At 54.7% G+C, this 20,033-nt stretch overlaps 3 protein-coding genes and 2 non-coding genes across 7 annotated transcripts in view; 1 reads left to right on the top strand and 4 right to left on the bottom strand.

The window, feature by feature from the left end:
- The window catches only part of SMG6 (SMG6 nonsense mediated mRNA decay factor), a 112,732-nt gene extending 103,799 nt beyond the window's left edge, over window positions 1-8,933 (bottom strand). For both annotated transcript variants that reach the window (XM_054085173.1, XM_054085174.1), the window contains exons 1-7: window positions 8,821-8,933; window positions 5,780-7,538; window positions 4,576-4,768; window positions 3,711-3,821; window positions 2,553-2,659; window positions 1,438-1,516; window positions 479-589 (exon numbers count right to left, since the gene is read on the bottom strand). In XM_054085173.1, coding sequence (XP_053941148.1) covers window positions 479-589; window positions 1,438-1,516; window positions 2,553-2,659; window positions 3,711-3,821; window positions 4,576-4,768; window positions 5,780-7,538; window positions 8,821-8,911 — 2,451 coding nt within the window. In that variant the 5' untranslated portion in view covers window positions 8,912-8,933. The remainder of the gene's footprint in view (window positions 1-478; window positions 590-1,437; window positions 1,517-2,552; window positions 2,660-3,710; window positions 3,822-4,575; window positions 4,769-5,779; window positions 7,539-8,820) is intronic.
- Window positions 7,519-20,029, bottom strand: TSR1 (TSR1 ribosome maturation factor). Of its 2 annotated transcripts, XR_008453140.1 has the most exons (16): window positions 18,835-20,029; window positions 18,655-18,758; window positions 17,748-17,964; window positions 17,534-17,668; window positions 16,595-17,022; window positions 15,702-15,861; window positions 15,229-15,395; window positions 14,728-14,927; window positions 14,131-14,293; window positions 13,899-14,009; window positions 13,425-13,557; window positions 12,894-13,010; window positions 12,466-12,606; window positions 12,275-12,349; window positions 11,879-12,182; window positions 7,519-7,538 (listed from the first exon to the last, which is right to left on the bottom strand). XR_008453140.1 is itself a non-coding variant. In XM_054085175.1 (15 exons), exons 1-15 carry the CDS (start codon window positions 18,932-18,934, stop codon window positions 12,004-12,006), a joined length of 2,430 nt encoding a protein of 809 aa, XP_053941150.1. In that variant the 5' UTR covers window positions 18,935-20,029; the 3' UTR covers window positions 11,832-12,003. The 2 variants fall into 2 exon arrangements, 1 of the variants encoding a protein (XP_053941150.1); XM_054085175.1 differs by lacking the exon at window positions 7,519-7,538 and having other exon boundaries at window positions 11,832-12,182.
- On the top strand, window positions 8,954-11,679 carry SRR (serine racemase). The gene is made up of 7 exons (XM_054085177.1): window positions 8,954-9,222; window positions 9,695-9,830; window positions 10,062-10,165; window positions 10,241-10,360; window positions 10,476-10,550; window positions 10,723-10,932; window positions 11,184-11,679. Exons 1-7 carry the CDS (start codon window positions 9,064-9,066, stop codon window positions 11,379-11,381), a joined length of 1,002 nt encoding a protein of 333 aa, XP_053941152.1. The 5' UTR covers window positions 8,954-9,063; the 3' UTR covers window positions 11,382-11,679.
- Window positions 13,266-13,358, bottom strand: LOC128854217 (small nucleolar RNA SNORD91 family). The gene has a single exon (XR_008453196.1). It is a non-coding gene; the product is annotated as a small nucleolar RNA SNORD91 family (small nucleolar RNA).
- Window positions 14,570-14,662, bottom strand: LOC128854216 (small nucleolar RNA SNORD91 family). Its single transcript, XR_008453195.1, has one exon. It is a non-coding gene; the product is annotated as a small nucleolar RNA SNORD91 family (small nucleolar RNA).
- Window positions 20,030-20,033: the final 4 nt, after the last annotated feature.

Raw genomic sequence — 20,033 nt, 5'->3', positions numbered from 1 at the left:
AGGCCTACAGTTTGATTTCTGATGCTATAGGACAGTGCAAGGCAAAACGTTTTCAAGCCCAGCTGCCCTGGGATAAGAAAAGCTGTGCGTAGTCCTAGCGGCGTGTGACAGCCAACGTGCGGCACCTTTGACTTGGGATGTCCCTCTGGGGTGGGGCAGCAGCCTCTTTCGCCCACCTCCACAGGCAATGACCACGCTGCAAATCACAGCAACCTAAGATCCCTTGCTGAGCTTGGCTGTTCTACACCTTGTGACCCAGAAGCAAGAGATTCGTCTGCCCAAAGAAGCCCGAAAGCAGTCTGAGGCGTTGCAGACAAGTCACCATCCTTCTGAAGGCTGCCTCTCTCATCTGAGGAATTTCTTGGAGGTAGATAAGTGGTGACTCCAAGACCAAAAGCCCCCAGTCACCTCCTCCCTGGATCACAGCTCCCCAGCACACAGCAGCTGCAGCATCCTGCAGCCCAGCTCCAAGACTCACCTTGCGTTTTGTCTCTTCAAACAGACTCATCAGGCTCTCCTTGGCCGTGAGGATGGGGTTGCTGGCAGCCAGGCTGCGCATGTAATAGTAGACAGCATCCAGCTTTCTCCGCTGCAAAAACAACCAGACTCAGAGCTGCCACTCATTCTAGGGCATTCAGAGCCCAGCTCCCACGTGGAGCCTTCCCCATCCCTCAGTACACATTCCCTCTCATTCTGTACTGCTTGGGGACAGACAACAGAGCATTGGCCTGGTTGGAAGGCACCTCAAAGCTGCTCGTGGCCTTAAAAACCATTACAGAGGGCCCAACACTTTGCTGCTCCAAGCCCCACACTCTGGGAGTCAGAAAGGTCATTGCCAGCTGTAAAGGAAATAGGCTTCTGAACCCTGCAGTTCTGATCTTCTCTGCTTTAAACCAGCAGCTTTCAGTGCTATGAACAGAGCGATCCCTACCAGCTTCTACGTCCCAGTCTGATGCTTCCATTACAAGCTGTCAGATCTCCCTTGAATTAAGTTGTTGGGCACGGCTGAAGCGGCCAGCAAAACTGAAACCTAATGAAGTCGCATGGCGACATTGCTTTGACCAGTGCCCACAGGTTCAGTGAAGACAGGGCCAATAGACACAGCATGTCCTACTGACAGCATGGCCTCGAGCACAAAAATCTCATGCAAAACTGTAAACACAACTCCCTTTTCAAGCATTTGCACTTTCAACAGCTCACAGAACAGTCCCCAAAATGCCGACAGCCTGAGGGAGCAGCACAGACCTAACAAAGCTGCCTGAAGCCACAACAGCTGGAATCCACGCAGCACATCCTGCCATCAGTTTTTTTCTTGTTTTAAAGAAAACAGCTGGGAGCACTGCCCTAAACAACGCCTTTCTCCACCAGATGGAATCTCACAGCCGTCCCAGAGGCTCTCCCTATGCTTGCTACATCCTCGCGTGACAAGCATCTCACCGTGTAGATGGCCAGGAGCGCCAGCTGGTTGTACGGGCGGCCGTTTTTGGGAGCGATTTGCTGTGCCTTCAGGTACCAGCTGTGGAAGGGAAGAACCAGAGACAAAGAGTCACTGAAAGGACACCAGGTTGCCTTCCTTAAGGGTACAGAATTCCACTGGCAGCACAGCAATCCCACAGGGAGCAAGACCTTTGCACAAGTGCCCTCTGCCTGCAACAGTGTGCAGAGGCAGGGAGCCTGCACTCAGGCGGGCAAGAGAGAGGGGCACGTACAGCTGTGGGAGGAAATGTCCTTAACTCAGCTTGATGATCAGCATTTAGCCAGATTCAGTAAGTGCTGTCCCTTGTGCAGTCACCAGTACAGGGAACAGGGAAGATTTCTCTCTCAATCCCCCTTTTAGCTCCATAGCAGCTGGGATCAAACCTTCCTCATGGCTTAGCTCGTTACAAATATTTTAAAGATGCCTAATCATTCCAAAAGAAGCGTCTGTTCAGTGGCAGCCCATTCACCCCTCCATTCTCTTCTTTTCTCTTCATTCTCTTATCTTCTCCAGCTTACACCACACCACCCAGATCCACCAACACTGGGGTCAGACACATCACGAATCCACAACGTTACCCACAGCTTCCCTGAGGTATCAGCACACTCCACGGTATCCACAGACCCAAAACGAGCAGATTTCTCTGCCCTGTCCTCCAAACTCCCACAGATTTCAGGCCTCCACCCCCCATGCTGGACTACTTGCCCCCCAACAGTCTTTGCTCTAGCAAAAGACATCAGAAAAGCAAGAATGACAGGAAGCAACGAGTGCCATCAGCTCCTGATGCCATCAGAACACATGGATACATACAGAAGCCTCTCCTAGCTTAAAAGCCACCAGAAAATACAACAGCCCTTCTGCCAGCCTCAACAGCATAAACCCTCCCTGCTGCAGGATCAACAGCTTCCACACTGGATAGCTGGAGGATCACTGGTCTGCTCTGGGACCGCAAAACAGCCCAGGCTAGACCTTTCAGCTTCACAGGAGTGCAATACAATAAAGAGGCATAGAGAGAAAAGGCAAATTTAAGCATGAAATAAGATACATCCCTCACAGAGAGAGGTGGAGACGATACCTGCGTGCCTTTCCATAGTTTGCGGTGTCATTTGCTTGTTCTCTGTAACGGCAAATGTCCCCTTGACAGATCATACACCTCTGAGCGCTGATCAGCGCATATTTCACCTGGAAGGAAGCATTCAGTACATGAGGTGGGACCTGCGCAGCCCTGGCTCGTCCGCAAAACCCGGCAGCACACAGGGACCACAGAGAGCGAAAGATGTGATCACCAACACACTGACAATCTCACGAAAAGGCAGCAGAACGAAATGGCCCAGCTCTATGGCACGGGTTCAGTATTCGCAGGGGCAAGCCAAGCCCCTGAACACCTCCTCTCTTCCAACAATGTTCCCTCTCACTCCAGAGGAGTTGTTCGTTCCATGACCAATTTGAGGACAGCTGTTGGACAAACACGTCTCTGGGAATGGAGCTGGACTCAAACATGCTTTCCCAGCTGCTCTCACAGCTCAGGGCAACACGAGTGCCAGGGAGACGGCACAACTGTCAGCTTTCCTCATTCATTATTCTGGATTCCATGGACAGAAGGAAACATGGGATGATCATAGGAATCATAGGAGATCACAGAATCATGGGATGGTTTAGGTTGGAAGGGACCTCAAAGCCCATCCAGTCCCAACCTCCTGCCATGGGCAGGGACACCTCCCACTGCACCAGGTTGCTCCAAGCCCCATCCAACCTGGCCTTGAACCCCTCCAGGGATGGGGCAGCCACCACTGCTCTGGGCAACCTGGGCCAGGGCCTCCCTGCCCTCACAGCAAAACATTTCTTCCCAAAATCTCATCTCAATCTCCTCTCTTTCAGCTGAAAACCGTTCCCCCTTGTCCTATTCCTGCAATCCCTGGTCAAGAGCCTCTCCCCATCTCTCCTGGGGGTCAATATTCCAGGCAAATCGCAGGTACCTTTGGACACTTCTTTCCCTTTGTCAGCCCTGGTCACAGAGCTGGTATAAAAAGCGTTCTTCCTTGCAAAGGAAGCTGAGAAATATCAACACACCATGGCTGGTGCAACAAGCTCTCTAACAGCTAAGAAAGATTCCCTGCAAACACGCTGACATCTGTTCCGAATGCAGCTGCCTCTTGGCACAGGCAACACATTGAGTCCAGCGTGCTGCTCATGATTAACAGGATGAGAAGCCTCCAAGAGAAAGCCAACCTACCATCTTCCTCAGCGGCTTGCTGCGGATGGCCATCCCATCCATGTAGTCCTCCAGCTTGAACTGGTATGACACCTGCAGCTTCTGGAGTAGGCCATCGAAAAAAGAAGAGCCCTGCAAAACAATCACATATTCAGTTGTTACAAACTTTCTGATGACGAGCACAAAGTCACCATCCCTGCCACCTGCAAGAAACAAGGTCTCTCTCCCTGAGGTGTGGGCCATTTCTCTTCAGAATCATAGAATGGTTTGGGTTAGAAGGGACCTCAAAGTCTATCCAGTTCCAACATGCCCAGTCATGGGCAGGGAAACCTCCCACCGGATCAGGTTGTTCCAAGCCCCATCCAACCTGGCCTTGAACACCTCCAGGGATGGGGCAGCCACGACCAGGGAATCTCCAGCCTCAGAGGTTTTCAAGACTGAGCAGGACAAAATCAAGACTGACTTGATTGGTGTTTGAGGAGCCCTGCTTTGAACAGGAGGCAGGACCAAATCCCTCCAGCAGTCCCTTCCCACCAGCCCAATCCTATAAAACTTGTCCTCTCAGATCTGCCAGCCCACCTTCTACAAACTGATCCACGCAGTAGAACAGAATGACTGTTAAAGATGGTACAAACACTTCCAGGAATGCTTCTGTTCATTTCATTTTAGCTTAAATCGATTTCTAGTTAACATAAAACACACCAAAACAAGCCCAGTTTAAATTATAACAACTTTCCACCTGCACACTAAACCATAATCCTCCTTGCACGAGGATGGCCTCCAGCACGCAAGGACATGAACAGGACCAAGAAGGCTGGCTGCCTCTAAACACCAGCCAATCTACCTGAAGGTTTAGCAGAATCTGGGGCTGTTTCTCCCTTCTTACCTCATCGAGAAGCTGGAGCAATTTGTTCCGTATTTCTTGGGCATTTTCTCCCTGAGGGTCCTTGAGGAGCTGCCGGAATTTCTCAATCACCTGATAAAATGCATTCTTCCACAGCAGTTGGTCCACATTCTGGGTGTCGGAGAACTCAATATCCATCAGGATGCACCGCTCGTACAGCTGCAGCATCTCCACCCTACAGAGAAATACAACTAGCAGTCAACACAGCATCAGCTGCCCAGCCTGGGCTCACTGCCAGGGAATTTGTGCTGAGCCACCTCTGCTTTTCATCTGCCATGAATCACACCTCATGCTACGGCAGCTCTGGGTAATCCTGGCACCTCGAGGAAGACCCAAAACCTCCACTGCTGCTCCAACCGCAAATACATCCCATTCTGTGATCTATAGCACAAGTGCCCAGAACACAGAACGAGGCCTGAAATGACCTCACCTGCTGGAATCGCTGCCAACTAGCTGTAAAAACAAGTGTCTAGAGAAGCCCTGGAGATGCAGAGGTCACAAGTAAAGGTGAAAGGTACCAAGCAGAAACTTGCTACAGCCATGTTAACGACCCTCCAGGCACCAGCCGGTGCTTCCCTCTCGCTCGCTGGTGTCACCAGGCTGTTCCCACTGGAATGTTCTGTGTCACAGGGCTGAGGGGTGTCAGGAACAAAACTACCTCGTGCTTGAAAGGCACTAATCACTGTCACACAGCATCAAGAACCCACGCAATGCTTTGTGAGCACAAGCTGACAGCCACCACAATGAAGCCTGAAGCCCACAATGCAAATCAGAGAGGAGATTACCAGGCACAGGTAAGAAAGCAGGAATCCACCAGCAACCATTGAAAGCACTGGGACTGAGAGACCAGCTCCAACAAGAGCAGGAAGAACCCAAGAGTTGCAGTGGGTGCTCATCCTGTTCTCTCACGTCACTACGACATAGGCAAAGCATTCCACAACCACCAGAAGCTATGGCTTAGATCCCAGCCAGAGCAAGTTATATCTTTGCCCCCAGTTTCCTTCTGAAACCCTCACACATGGCACACAACAGACCCAGCCCATCAAAAGCTTGCGAGCCACTGCCCCATCTCAGATACATCAACATCTCCAATCTCCCAGATCTTCAAGGAGCAGTTTTCTCTGGAGAACAGTTCCGCTAGCACTTCACCCTAGAAATGACCCCCCTCTAGAGCACAGCCACAAACCTCAGCTGTGCCATCTTCTCCAGCCCCTCTGGGCTGATGCGGTCTCTGGAAAGCAGATTGCTGAGCTGCTGCTCCTGGTTCCCAGCCTCACGGAGGAGTTTGCTGAGCTCCTGCTGCTGCATGTTCCGCATCTGCTGCTCCATCTCGGGACTCAGAGGAGTCGGGGGCAGCGGGCCACACAGGTACTGCCCTGCCTGGCCGGGGTACCCTGGGTAATAGGCTCCTGGGTACACACCATTGCTTGGACCCACCGGATACTGCAGGGAATACCCACCGTAGGGATACTGCGGGCCCTGGCCAGGGGCCCGAGGGTAATAGTAAGGGTTGTCAGAGTTTTGGAATTTATAGTAAGAGGTCTGGGCCTGGCGGGCTTCCCCCCAGGTTGGGCTCACTTCATCGTCCGTGTCCAGAAAGTGGAGCTGAGCAGTCTGGCTCTTCAGGGCGGGTTTTTGGTCCGGGTTGTTTGGGTCCCACAATCTGCGAGCGGTGCCACCTCGGCCCCTGCTCCGGAGGCCTTTAGTGCCCGCCCCGCCGAGCAGGAGCCTGGGCCCTGGGTGACTGGGTTCAGGGCAGCCCGTGGCGCTGGCAGAGAAGTCCGTGTTGGCAGGTAGGAATAGAATCCCACGGCCTCTCCCTTGGGGCTCTCGGCTCCGGCTCCTCCCCTCCGAAGTCTCTGAGTCATTACAACTCACGTACGCCTTCAGGGGCTTTTTTTGATCAGTATCTGCCAGACTGACATCCCTGCTCATAGTCCTGCTGTCAAACGTGACTCGAAAGGGTCCCTTGACTTCCCTGCCATTGCTGCTCCACTCACTCTCACTCCTAGAAGCTCCACTCTGCTCTGCACGCTTTTTCTTGTCCAAATTCCTGCTGGAGACATAGGCTTCTGCCTCATCAATTCTGTCATCATCCAAGGAGTCAGTGGAGGATGCAGAGAGCTGCTTCCTGGGACGCATTCTTTCTCTGGCACGCTCCTGCCGCCTTTCCACCCCATCCACGAGTGGGGCTCCGTCTACACTGGTGTTGCTTCCAGCTGAGCTCGTGCTGCAGGTGCGGTAACGGCTCCGCCGCTTGTCAGAGCGGGAATACCGTTTGGTAGAGCCCAGCTTTCCCTGCATCACCTCGTCGCTTGTTCTCCTAATCCTGTCGCTTCGCTCTGTTCGTCTTCCTTTTTCTCCCCTTGAGGCTCTCAGTCCTTCTCCCACCTGGCTCCCCTCTCTATCATCCTTGCTTGGTTTGGCTTTCCTGTTATTATCTTTCCCAGCACCCTTCTCAGCCTCCTCATCCCTCTCGACTTTCAGCTGCTCCATCTTACTGGCGACTTCCTCAGCAGCCAACCGTAGGGATGGTTCTTTAGTGACTGAATGCAGGCGTTTCCCAGGCTGGTAGATCTGCTGGTCTGGCTTCTTGGTTCTCTTGGTGGTTTTAGGACACCACTCACCTAGAGCAGCCTGCTTGGATGAGTCCTCCTGGCTCTGAACACCAACTTTAGCCTCTACCTCTTCATTTTCTTGCAAAGGACCATTCTGCTTGGGGCCATCATCCTTGCCACAATCCTCCCTGGCTGGAGCCGCTCCTTCCAAAGAGCTTTTGTCGCTGGCGCTCTCTTCCTCAGCTCTGCTCCTCTCTTTCTCCAAGGCCTCGTGCTTCGGTGGCACAATTTTGCTCCTCAGCCGTGAGAGGCCAGGCTTGTATATCTCCAGGTCTGGACGCCTGTTGTCTTTGCGATGCCTTGGCTCCTTTACTTCCTTCATGTTTTCTGGGAAAAAACAGACAGAAGAAAGTTCTTCAAACCGCACATCAGCCAGGGACAGAAAAAATACCATAACGAGCATTCAAAGAGAACTATTAATTGCAGGCACAGAGCCCAGCACCCTCAGGGCAGTTCCAAGAGAAGGAATCTGGAAATCTATGTCAAGGTTTACAGGAAATCACAGAGCAAAAGTAGAAAATGTGAAAGTACAACAAAGCTGACCAATTAGGAATGCTGGTACTGTGTGGGTGGTTAGAATTGGTGATCTTAGAGGTCTTTTCAACCTTAACGAACCTATAATTCTATAGATCCTTGGCCTGATACAGGTACAAAACACATCCTGCGATGACGGCTTTGCCTCAGAGCCCCAACACAATGAGGAACGGACAAAGCATAACGCAAGGCTGGCACACCCCTAAGTACTGGGGATAAAGTTTCAGCATGAAGGGTTCCATAGCAGCTGCCAGGGCAGGAGCTTTCCTCTCAGCCACCACCTCCTCCCACAGGCTTCCTGCTCTTCCAAGAGTGACTGGAGTCAAAGACTCTCTTGCTCCCAATCCAGGAACGTTTCTCTGTTCCTCTACAACTGCATTCATGCAAAAACCTATCCAAGAGCACAGCCTTGCCCCACCTCTCACCGCAGCTGAGCTGCTCAGTGTTGGGTTCTCCAACCTCTTCCCCCATCAGCGACTTGCATGGCCGGTACCGCCAAGCCACACCACACCAACCACGGGTACCAGGGGCTCAATCCCTGTTCTCAACTCCTCCTCGGCGGCAGCGTGCCCTCGCTCCAGCGACAACCATGTCCAGAGTGACAACCTCAGTGGTGACAACCTCAGCAGTGGCAACTATGGCTGGTGCGACAGCTCAGCCCCTCACTCAGCCACTGCCCTGGCTCCTCCAACTCCAACCCCTCCTTCTACTCCAGCCTCTCCTTCAGCGCCTGCCCCAGCCCCTCTCCTTCTCGGCCCCTGCTCCCCTCCCTCTCTCTCTAGGTCTCGCTCCCCCTCTCCGCTCCCCCTCTCCGCTCCCTCCTCCCTCTTTCTCTCGGCCCCCGTTCCCCTACCCCTCTCTCTTAACCTCCCTACCCTCTTCCCCCCTCCAGTCCCGCTCCCCCTTCTCTCTTTCTCTCGGCCCACCTCCCTCTCAGCCTCTGCTCCCCCCTCTCCCTCCCCATCCCTCCCTCCGCCTCAGCCCCTATCCCAGCGCCTCTCTCAGCCCTGGCCTCGGCCCCACCCGCTCCCCCGGCCCCTACCCCTCCCCGTGCGCCTTTCCCCCCGCCTCTCACCTGTCCCGCGGGTCGGCCCCGGGCCCTGCGCGGCCGCCGCGCCCCGGAGCTGAGCGGCCGAGACTCGGACGCGCTCGAGCGGCTCCGCCATCTTGGCTGCGCGGGGGGGCGGGGCGCGCGGACGGCGACCGCACAGGGACAAAACACCGGCACCACGCGTGGGGAGCTAGCGCGCCGACGGCGCCCGCGTGGGGACAAAACACCTGCACAGCGCGCGTGCCCATACCCGTCTGGAGGCCGCACATGGCGGCGCTGGCGCTGGGCGACGTGCGCGATGCGGAGCGGAGGCTGCGGGGGCGGCTGCACCGAACCCCGGTGCTCACCAGCCGCTGTCTCGACTGCTTGGCCGGCCGGAGGCTGCTCTTCAAGTGCGAGCTGTTCCAGAGGACCGGATCCTTCAAGGTGCGTGGAGTTCACAGAATGGTTGGGTTGGAAGGGACCTCAAAGCCCATCCAGTTCCACCCCTGCCACGGGCAGGGACACCTCCCACTGGATCAGGGGCTCCAAGTTCCATCCAACCTGGCCTTGAACACCTCCAGGGATGGATTAGCCACCACTGCTCTGGGCAACCTGGGCCAGGGCCTCACCACTCTCACAGCAAAATATTTCTGCCCAAGATCTCATCTCAATCTCCCCTCTTTCAACTTCAAACCATTCCCCCAGCTTTCCTGGAGCCCCTTTCAGTACTGGAAGCTGCTATAAGTTCTCACGCTGAGGGATGATGGTGCTGCACAGTCTCTACTTGTGCCTCGCTCTCTGCCAGCACCCATCAGACACGGGGGCTGCTCTGCTTCCCAGCGTACAGGGGAGGCTGCAAGGAAGGGAAGTCCCACCTGCCTGCACATCCCAGCACAGAGCTGTGCTCTCCTTCCAGATCCGCGGTGCCCTCAGCGCAGTCAGGAGCCTGGTTGAGGACAGCGAGCGCACTGGAGCGGGGCTGCCCCGCGCTGTCGTGACACACAGCAGTGGGAATCACGGACAGGCACTGGCCTGTGCAGCCCAGCAGGAAGGTAACGCACAGTCGACCTCCAGCCCCAGCTCAGAGAGCAGCAGGCACAGCGCCAGGAGTAAATCCAGAGCTGGTTCCTGGGCAGAGGCAACTTCAGGCAGGAGATAAGCAGGGGTGTCCCCCTCCTGAACACGTACAGAGCCAGCACTGGCAAAGCACGGCTCAGGCTGTGCAGATGTCACTCCCACAACACTAACTGGCTGCTGGATTTGTCTCCTCTTTCACCACACAGGAATTCCTGCCTACATCGTGGTGCCCCGGACAGCCCCACGCTGTAAGCAAGATGCCATCCGCACCTACGGCGCCACGCTGGTGCCGTGTGAGCCCAGCGATGAGGTAAGGCATGGAGAAACCAGCCAGGAACACAGCCCAGCCACCTGGAGAGACAGCAGTCTGCATACTTTCCTTTAGTCCAGAGCCAAGACAGCAGCTCGTGTAGTCCAGGAGACAGGAGGAGTCATGGTGCACCCCAACCAGGAGCCGGCAGTGATTGCGGGGCAAGGAACAATCGCCCTGGAGGTGTTGGAGCAGGTGACAGCAACACACAGCCTGGTCGCAGCCCAGCACTCTGCTCCTTGCAGGCAAAAGCTCAACAAAAAAGGGGTGCGCAAGGTGCCCGAAGCACCCACACTTCCTTTCTGCACAGGCACCCGAGGTGAACGCAGTGGTGGTTCCTGTCGGGGGTGGAGGAATGATTGCAGGAATAGCAGTTGCCATCAAGGTAGGCAAGAGCTCACCCGTGGGAATGTAGCAGTGGAAATCCTGCTATGGGAATCTCTGGGTGCCCGGGGTCTCCGCAGCAGCAGCACAGTATATTTGCCCCACTGTGAGCGCACTCACAGCAGACAGGTACCCCCTCATCATAACGGAGTGGCTCCTTCTGCTCTCCACAGGCTCTGAGACCAGATGTGAAAGTGTTTGCTGCCGAGCCACGCAACGCAGATGACTGTTACCAGTCCAAGGTAAGGGGCGAACTCACCCCCAACCCTCATCCACCGAACACCATTGCAGATGCAGTTAAAACCAGCATCGGACCAAACACTTGGCCCATCATCAGGGATTTGGTTGATGATGTCCTGACAGTCTCAGAGGAAGAAATCAAGGTAAACACTCCCCGCTCCCTTCTCACGGTAGCAACAGGCAGCTGCCTCTGTCCCCACTCTGCCCTTCCACTCTCCCAGGGCAGGCACTGCAGCTGTGCAACACCCACACTGGTTCCAGCTGGGAAGGGCTGGCGGAAGCTCTGCTCTCCCTTCCCAGAGCACTGCAGAGATGCGCACATGCGGTGCCCTCTGTGGCCCTGGAGCAGCCTGTGCTTGCTGCTGGGATGACAGCTGCTCCTCTGTCCCAACAGCGAGCCACACGGCTGGTGTGGGAAAGGATGAAGCTGCTGATTGAGCCAACAGCCGGTGTGGGAGTGGCAGCCGTGCTCTCGGAGCAGTTCCAGGCCGTCCCTCGGGACGTGGAGAATGTTTGCATCGTGCTGTGCGGGGGAAACGTGGACCTGAGCTCCCTGACCTGGCTCACAGACCTCCCTGGGAAAGCAGAATGAGAATGGAGCAGTCTCAAGTGACAGAAACCTCACTCTACGTTTGTACAGCTGGGTTTGGGCACTACTAAAAACGGAACAACCCCAAACGTTTGAAAGTTTTTGTGGAGGGATAAGGGAAGCGGCATTGGTCTCTGCAGCAGAGTCACTCGGTTCCAAAACCGAGTCGCTACTGAGGGGCCTGGAAACAAAGCCCTGCCTGTTTTCCCTCTCCAGCCACCCTGCTCTGGACAAGTTTCCAGTGAGCTGCACTCAGGCCCTCTCCCCAGCTGCTACTTCGCCTTTCTTAGCATCACAATAACTTCCAGCAAACTCCTATCCACAAAACAGCAAAGTCCCCGCACGCACCGCTATGGGCAGGAGGGAAATCCAACACGCCCCATGGGCCAGGGGGTGCACAGCCTCCTCATTTGACCTGCAAAGTCAGCCACCACCAAAACACAGGCACTTCGATGTTTTTTAAAACATTATTGTTTTAAATAAATAGCTGTAGCTGGTACCTGAGCAGCAGCCGGTGAGGCAGCCCTGCCTGCACAGCCCCCAGCAGTAACAGGTCCAAAATCTCAGTGCTGTCCTCACAGCATGCAGGAGCTAAGGCACAATCTGCGTTAGCCATCCTAAAGACTCATTCCATTTCCACCTCCGGCACTGGCAGCGCACTCTCGCTCCTCACCCACGGCACAGGCTCCGGAACATGGGGGTCGTAAGTCCATTTAGGAAAAACACGCTTGTAGAGGTTCAACAGCACAGTGTCCTGGGATTTTAGCTGTCCATCAAAGTGGCACTTCATGTGACCGTGGGTCCCTACGCAGAAAGGGAAAGAGGCCATTAGCTGTCTCTCCCACCCTAAAGGTCCAAATCGTGCCCAACATCGATAAACGCAGAACCAAACCTACCTAATGGCTCCTTGATGTGTCCTCTACGACCCCACTTTGTCCTCAACTCTACAGGCTTAAACCACATCACATCCTCTGCAGATGAAAACATGAAAGGCACGTAAGAAACAGGCTTTGCTGCATCACCACAACCACTTCCAGGAGTTCTGCCTCCGCAGCCTCACTCTCCACCACGCGGAGCGGGGCCGTACCTCTGTTAAAGAACATGTAACGCACAACAGCCATCTTGGCGAAGATCTTGAAAGGGTGCCCACTGAGCACCAACCGCTTGATGACAAGTCTGTCTGGGTCCACGGAGAGCAAGGAACCTGTGGCGATGAGGTCGTGCATTCCTGCAAGGCAGAGTCACTTAACGGCATCACAGAAGGTGCCTCCATCACCTCTTTCTTCCCTCCTCCACAACCCCCTTCCCCAAACGGTTCCAGGCCCACAGCAACACCACAGCAGGGACAGAGAAAGGTGCCAGTGATAATGGGGAAGGAAATGCATTAATCTTCTCCAACAGTACAAGGGGGGCAGCTTTTTCATACTTGACTCAAAGTCATACTTTCTGGGGTAAGCGGGTATTGGAATGCCCTGCTGACCTCTGTTTCCCAGACACAACCTCCTCAGTACTTACCATTACTTCTCTGTTTAAAAACAAGGACTGAGGCAGGAGGGAAAGTGATGGGAGCGTAAACAGTCACCACCAGGGCAGTATCCGGTCGCAGGAAACGCTCCAGCTTGTGCTTATCAGCTAGGATAGAACGGCAACAATCAAGTTCAGGCCAACAGCACTCCTCAGAACTCCAGGAAATCCCACTGAGCCCATTCTTCCCTGACAAATGGGCTCAGCACTTTAGGAAAGTAGGTGATAAACACCTATCTTCTGCTGGCACCGATAAGGGTAATGCTCTGAGCTACCAGCTCACTGCATGGAGGCTGCCACTGCATCACATGGACCAGTGAACCACCATGACCAAGCCCTTCCACTTCCCAACTATTCAGTGCTTCCCATGGAAGCCTCAGAGCCTAGGAGTGAGTCTTCAGAAGAGTCCTTCAGACAGGTTCAGACACCACGGCTAAGACATCACAGGCTTCCTGCTGTGGAGACCCCACACAGAGTCACATCCTGGCACACCCGTGCCTACACCACCGGCCCCTCACAAACCTGAGGTGTGCTGGGAGAACAGTGGGGATGCTCGGAAGCGCCGGAATCCACAGTGAAAGATCAGCTCCTCCTTGGCCTTCACTGGCTCATTGTTGCTCGGATGCCGACGCACCAGGAAATTCAACACAGACATCTGTAGGACAGGCAGCACAGTGAGGGGCTGATAGCAGGGCTGGCAAAGGATGGTGGCCACAGCAAAAAGCAATGGGATGTTCCACCAGGGACAAATGCCTTTTGACAATGGGTTCCCAAAGGAACGCTGATCACCAGTGCAGACACCTCAGCCAGGCTCAGACACTTGACCCTGAACACCATGGCAGCTTCAGCCTGCTCTGATCAAAGGGAAGGCTGTGCTTGGAGGGAGATTTCAAACCAAAGCCTCTGCAGCCAAAATTTCTCCAAACCAGGCAGCCGGAGGAAATTGGACAAGGAGCTGCACACCTACAAGATATCAGCAGAGTTGTACTTAGTTACCTTTTGTTCGTGGGGAAGCAGCGAGAACAGGACTAGGGGCTTTCCCTCTTTAAAGCTCTCCATCACTGAGACAGGGACATTGCAGACATGAAGTGTCACGTACCAGCCAACCTGCAAGAGAGAACTGGTTGTGAATACTTCTCTTGAGAGAAGTCAGTCACACCCCTGCCAAGTCCTTCCTACTAGGAGTAACACAGTAGGAGAAGAGATCAGCAAGAGAAAAAGGAGTTACCGAGGCTCCTTCAGTCTCCTCTTTCTCGATTTGCCGGAAGAGGTTCTTTCTGGTTCGGGAAAAGTCCTGGAACTGGAAAATCCTGGCATAATCCCTTGGAAGATTCTCTTTGGGGTCCCATGGAGAAGTCCGGAAGCTCTTCAGCCCCCTGTACTTCTGGAACCTAAAGGACAGATAACAGGAAAGACAAACTGCTTCACATATCAAGATGTCTGGCCAGCACCTTCTGTAGTTCGCAGGGACTTGGCAAAGGGAGCAAAGTAAATGTTATCTCTCAAAGATCTTAGTGCAGGGAGACCTGGAAACAGTAGCCAAATCCCTGGATAACCAGCCCTTGTGTCAGGGCTCTGCCATTCTCCTGTCTCTCCCAGGGCAGGACCCGGCTCTCCCTGCCGCAGGGAGCTGTCCCGGCCTACCCACTGCTCCCTCATTCAGTGCCTTCCATGGAAGCCTCAGAGCCTAGGAGTGAGTCTTCAGAAGAATCCTTCAGCCAGGTTCAGACACCACGGCTAAGACATCACAGGCTTCCTGCCCTGTCTCCCTAAACTGGACAGAACAGCACCTTCCAGCTGCTCTCCCAGCAAAGCCATTTCTTACCGCACTCTGGCAGGTACGTCACGTGGCGTGTCCACCTCATCTGGAAACATCTCATCCATTCTCTCCTGTTTGTATCTCTCCAGCATCTCTTCATCTTCCTCCATTTTCTCATCATACTGGTCGTCCCGCAAGCACTCGGGAACTGTCATGGTCTCACTTTCCTCCTCTGCAGGTTCCTCTTCCTCCTCACTTTCCCCTTCCTGACACAAGGACAGCGCACAGCCCATGAGCACAGGTGCTTGCTGATGTCCCCGCACCACCGCAAACCCTGCCTGCCCTCGGACCCTGTGCATTGTGACCCAGCCTACACCACAGTGTCACAGTTTGGCATCTAACATGGCCAAAGAAGCAATCTGTACACGTGAGAGGTTTAACAAGGGAAATCCAGGCAAGTTCTGGCTCTGTTGCGCCCTTGCACAGAGCAAGCCAGAAGGACAGAATTGTCCTAGGATACGCAATAGCCTCCTGGAGATCACCTGCAGCATCAGCTCTTAGAGGTACCTGAGAAACAGCCTCTTCCATCATATCCTCATCGATGTCGTCATCTTCGTATTCATCACCATCATCTTCCTCATTGCCCTCGTCTCCATCATCCACAATCCAGGCAGCCTGGTACTTGGATGTGCCTTTGGGGACCTTCACCACTCTCCTGTTTGCCTTCAGAGAAGCTGCAGGATTTCCCACCAATGACGAATACAAGAACAAATCATTCCCTCAGAAACATTTACACCAGGACATCAGCTCTGGACCAGAACTGCTCTTTCCTAGCACAGAATTTGTCTGAGCCCAGAAGAGGCAGCTAAAATGTAACACCAGTAACTGCCAGGCAAACCACGCAACCTGCGTATCAGGCGGTGGGACCGGGAATGGAAGCTCTAAGCTTCTCGCAGTTTCTTTGTCCTGGTGACAGAGGGTTCTTAACAACCCTTTTAGCAGGGACGAGGAAAAGGTACAGAAGTATTGCTGCTACTCACCCTCTGCTTCTTGCAGTTCTTCCTCAGTAGGCCACGTCTGCTCCCCTTCCATAGGGTCAGGAACCACTTCTGACTGCAAAGACTCCTGCTTGGTTGGATCTGCCTTCATCAGGACCTTAATGTCTTCCTCCATCTCATCAGTACCATTTACAGCATCATCCTGAAGGGCAAGAGCAGAAGCCTCAGTTGTGGACACACCGAACTCAGGCTGGCAATCAACCTGAAGTGAAACTCCCTTCGGCATCACAAGTCCAGAGAAGAGCAACAGAGCAGGTGAAGGGTCTGGAGCACAGGAGTTAGGAGGAACAGCGGAGAGAGCTGGGATTGTCTAGTCTGGAGAAGAGGAGGCTAAGAGGGGAGACCTTATTGCTCTCTACAGCTGCCGGAAAGGAGGCTGTAGCAAGGTGGGCATTGGTCTCTTCTCCCAGGTAACAAGCAGTAGGAGAGGAAACTGTCTGAAGTTGTGCCAGGAGAGGTTTAGATGAGATATTAGGGAAAACTTCTTTACCCAAAGAGTGGTGAAGCACTGGCAGAGGCTGCTCAGGGCAGTGATGGAGCCTCCAACCCTAGAGGGGTTCAAAAAGTGTGTGGATGTGGTGCTTTGGGACATGGCTTTGTGGCCACGGTGGAGTTGGACTGATGGTTGGACAGGACAAGCTTATAGGTGTTTTGCAACCTTAATGATTCCATGATTCTATGATTCATTAACTTGTAACACAGTGTTTGCTACACATTGTGATCAAGAAACCTCTGCTCAGTGGCAGAACACAGCCCTGCTGTCTCCAATAAAACTCCTCTCCCTTTGACCACACACACAGAGCTGCCCTTTCCCGATGAAAGCTTAGAGACATCGTGTTCTGATGGGCCCAGCAAAGCCCTGGCCTGCCACCCACCTGTACCTCCATGTCCTGGCTCCTCTTCTGGCCTTTTGCCACACGGGGATTCAAAGAGAGTGGGTCGGGAGGGGCATCCACCTGGCTCATCTGGAAGTCTCCGTGCCCCACAATATGCACCAGGCTGTTCACATTGAGCGCCTGTCCCCGGACAAAGCCGGACACCTTTAAAGTCCCAACCAGGTCACTTTCCTGACTGGGCACAAACTCGGCAGCGTAAGTGAGCAGGTGAGCCCGTCTGTCCCGAAAAGCGAGGTGGCGCTGCTTCTGCGTGGCCAGGTGCCTCAGCAGCAGCGAGGACTCCTGCTCTGTGTTCAGGGGAAAGAGTTTAGCCTCGGGAAAGCGCTTCTCAATGGCTTTGCTGAGTTTCTTCCTGGCATCTACCCGCTTCTTCGGTGGCAAGTCAGTGCCTCCTGGGACAGCAAGAGCTATGAAGCAGCACACAGAAGAGAGTTCAGGATCAGAGGGAAAACCTTCTTATACCCCTTTTACTGACCATTAACGCAAACTCAGAGATCAGCAACCCCAACAACTGGTTGACACCATGAGCTGCAAAGCTGCAAATGAGCTTCACCCATTCAAAAGAATCATCAGGACAGAAAAACCTGTCTTTAGAGCTAAGATGTTGAGACTAAATGAGACCACGGAGATAAGGACCCAAGACCTGAACTCAGCACCAAAGTCTCTGAATCCCTTTGCTCTGCATGCCTCAATCATCACTATAACACTGGCCAGCACCACAGACCTAGGTCTAAGCTGAGAACGCCCCTTTCAACCCCAGCACAAGTACAGTGTTCACCCGACTGATCTATGCTCAGCAACAGAGTGGTCAAATACCTATGATCACCTATTAATGTGTGAAGTTTTTAATTACTGCAACAGCAAATCCCCATCAAACTACACCTCACTAAAAGTTCTTAATGTTCCTCACTCACTCACCATAACTGGGAAGCCCCTGTGCGAAGAGGCAGGAGAGGCAGTACTCGCCTGCACTGTCCCAGCCATCTACGGGATCCAGGATGAACAGCAGGGAGTCAGCGACCTTTGCAAGGTCTAAGATGGTATGAAGATCCCCTGCACAGAAAACATCTCCATTGCTGGGGCTGCCAGGGGTACAGAGCCAAGAACCACACCAGCATCGGTGTTTCCTCACCTGCCTGTGTTGTCAGGAAGCGCCAGCGCTGCTTGAGTCGGGGACAGAGGAGTGCAAAGCCACTGGCTCCCCCTTCATCTACACGGACAACAGCCGAGTCCTGGCTCTGCAGCAGGCTGAGGGTGTTGTGGGCTGCAGCACTGCTGTGCAGCGGTACCAGAACCACGAGGTGAGGAGGCCCATCTCTGCTGCCCAGGCTCCGTTTCTCCGCCAGCACCTGCACAACTGCAAAGCATGAAACCTGCCCACAATCCAGGTCCTCCCCCGGATCCAGCCAAGTTCCTCTACAGCTCAACCTGAACCTGCTCAGCCCAGTAATGCTCCGCTTGCCCCAAACCGAATAGAACTAGGCACCCATTCCTCCCCCTTTCCCAGGTCCTGACTGCCCTCGCAGAGACCCAAAATGACCCGCTTCCCCAGCAGACACACACCCACAGGGAGACTATACCGGGCCCGGTCCCACAGCCCCCTCACAAAGGCCCAAATCGAGCCGTATCTTGCAGAGCACAGCCATTCCTGCATCCCCCTTGCAAAAACCCAAACCGACCCGTTCCCCCCCCACACACCCCGAGACCGCAGCGGCCCCGTTCTCACTGCCCTCTGACAGAGATCCAAACCAGCCCAGTTCCTGCTCTCCCCTGCAACACTGGGACAGGACCGTGCCAGCCCACTTCGCCCGCAGACACACTCATATCGACACCGCACCAGCCCTGTTTCTGTTACCCCTTCGCACAAAAACAGACCAACCCACTTCCTGCAAACGCGCCTCCATTCCTGCTGTCCCCGGTCCCCTCGCAAAGAACCAAACCGACTCTTTCCTCGCTGCCCGCTCGCAAAGACCCAAGCCGGCCCCGCTCCCGCTGTCCCCTCGCAAAGACACGGCCCGGCCCGCTTCCCGCCGCCTCACCGCCTCCTTGCGCTGCCGGCGAAGCTGCAGCGCCTGGTGCCGCCGATCCACGCGGCTGAGGTCGCGGAGCCGCCGGCGGGGTTGGGCCTTGACGGCCACGCGGCCTGCGGGGAGAGCGCGGTCAGGCAGGGGCGCAGGGAGGACGGGAAGGTGGGCGGGCCCGCTCCTGCTCTTCCTCACCTCCCGCGCGGCGCTGCGAGGCCCCGCTGTGTTTCCCGCCCTTGTGCGCCTTGTTCTGCTGCTTGAGCGGCCCAGGCCGGTGGGCCCCCGCGGCCACCATGCCGCCTCCTCGCTGCTGCCCGGCACTTCCGCCCGCATGGTGACGTCACTTCCCGTGTCGCGGCCACGCCCACCGCTTTACGTACATATACGCTCCCCTACGTACACACGCCCCACTTCTGCCCCGCCTTAACGTGGCGGCGGGAGAGAAGGAGTTGGGCGGGAGCCTCAGGGCCGGCCCAGGGAGGGGAGGGTGAAAGGTTGGAGGCCTCAGCGCCGCGCCGGGCAATACATGAAGTATTTACCATTTGCAGAAAGGGGATGTTTGATTCTCTCTGCTCTCACTTGGAGTCCTGTGTCCAGTTCTGGAATCCCCAGAGGAGGCCACGGAGATGATCTGAGGACTGGAGCAGCTCTGCTACGAGGAGAGACTGGGAGAGCTGGGGTTATTCAGCCTGGAGAAGAGAAGGCTCCAAGGAGACCTTAGAGCAGCTTCCAGGACTGAGAGGGGCTCCAGGAAGCTCTCGATAAGGGCCTGGAGGGATAGGATGAGGGGGAATGGCTTTAAATCGCAAGGGGGAAGAGTTAGATTAGATATTCAGAAGAATTTCTTCACACTGAGGGGCCAGGTCACCCAAAGCAGTCCTGGCTGCCCCATCTCTGGAGGTGTTCAAGGCCAGGCTGGATGGGGCTTGGAGCCCCTGATCCAGTAGGAGGTATCCCTCCCCCTGGCAGGGGATGGAACTGGATGGGCTTTGAGGTGCGTTCCAACCCAAACCATTCCATGACGATTCTACGATGATTTTATTGAGAGTTCTTTGTACAGGTATTTACACAGGATAGGAAAGCAGCGCACCCATGGAAAGAGGTCTCACCTGCACTCCCGAAACAGCCCTGGGGGAAAAAGCAGTTGAGAAAACACCCTCCCCAAGTCCCTTGGCATCACAGCTAGGCCTGGCTCTGTCCTGCTCCACAAAGACTGACCCACTGGGAACATCCCTGCGCTCCACAGGCCACTTCCTCCCAGCACTGTTAACACAGCATGCACCACCTCAGTCCTGCCAGTCATTATCCAGCCTGGAATTCCCACTGTGGGAGCAACACCAAGTATATGGAAGATTAATTGGGACTAAGATAAAGCATTAAGCTGGTACCAAGAA

Source organism: Cuculus canorus, chromosome 20, assembly GCF_017976375.1.
Source record: "Cuculus canorus isolate bCucCan1 chromosome 20, bCucCan1.pri, whole genome shotgun sequence".
Taxonomy (NCBI): domain Eukaryota; kingdom Metazoa; phylum Chordata; class Aves; order Cuculiformes; family Cuculidae; genus Cuculus; species Cuculus canorus.
The sequence above is the reverse complement of the archived record's forward strand: the minus strand, read 5'-3'. Positions and strand labels throughout refer to the sequence as shown.

Coding starts and splice junctions, on each gene's coding strand:
- SRR (XM_054085177.1), top strand. CDS start 9,064: ATGGCGGCGCTGGCGCTGGGCGACGTGCGCGATGCGGAGCGGAGGCTG. Junction 10,166..10,240: donor CGTGTGAGCCCAGCGATGAG/GTAAGGCATGGA, acceptor ACTTTCCTTTAG/TCCAGAGCCAAGACAGCAGC. Junction 10,361..10,475: donor CCCTGGAGGTGTTGGAGCAG/GTGACAGCAACA, acceptor CTTTCTGCACAG/GCACCCGAGGTGAACGCAGT.
- TSR1 (XM_054085175.1), bottom strand. CDS start 18,934: ATGGTGGCCGCGGGGGCCCACCGGCCTGGGCCGCTCAAGCAGCAGAAC. Junction 17,965..18,654: donor GCCGGCAGCGCAAGGAGGCG/GTGAGGCGGCGG, acceptor GCAGTTGTGCAG/GTGCTGGCGGAGAAACGGAG. Junction 13,011..13,424: donor GTTCTCCCAGCACACCTCAG/GTTTGTGAGGGG, acceptor GTTCTATCCTAG/CTGATAAGCACAAGCTGGAG.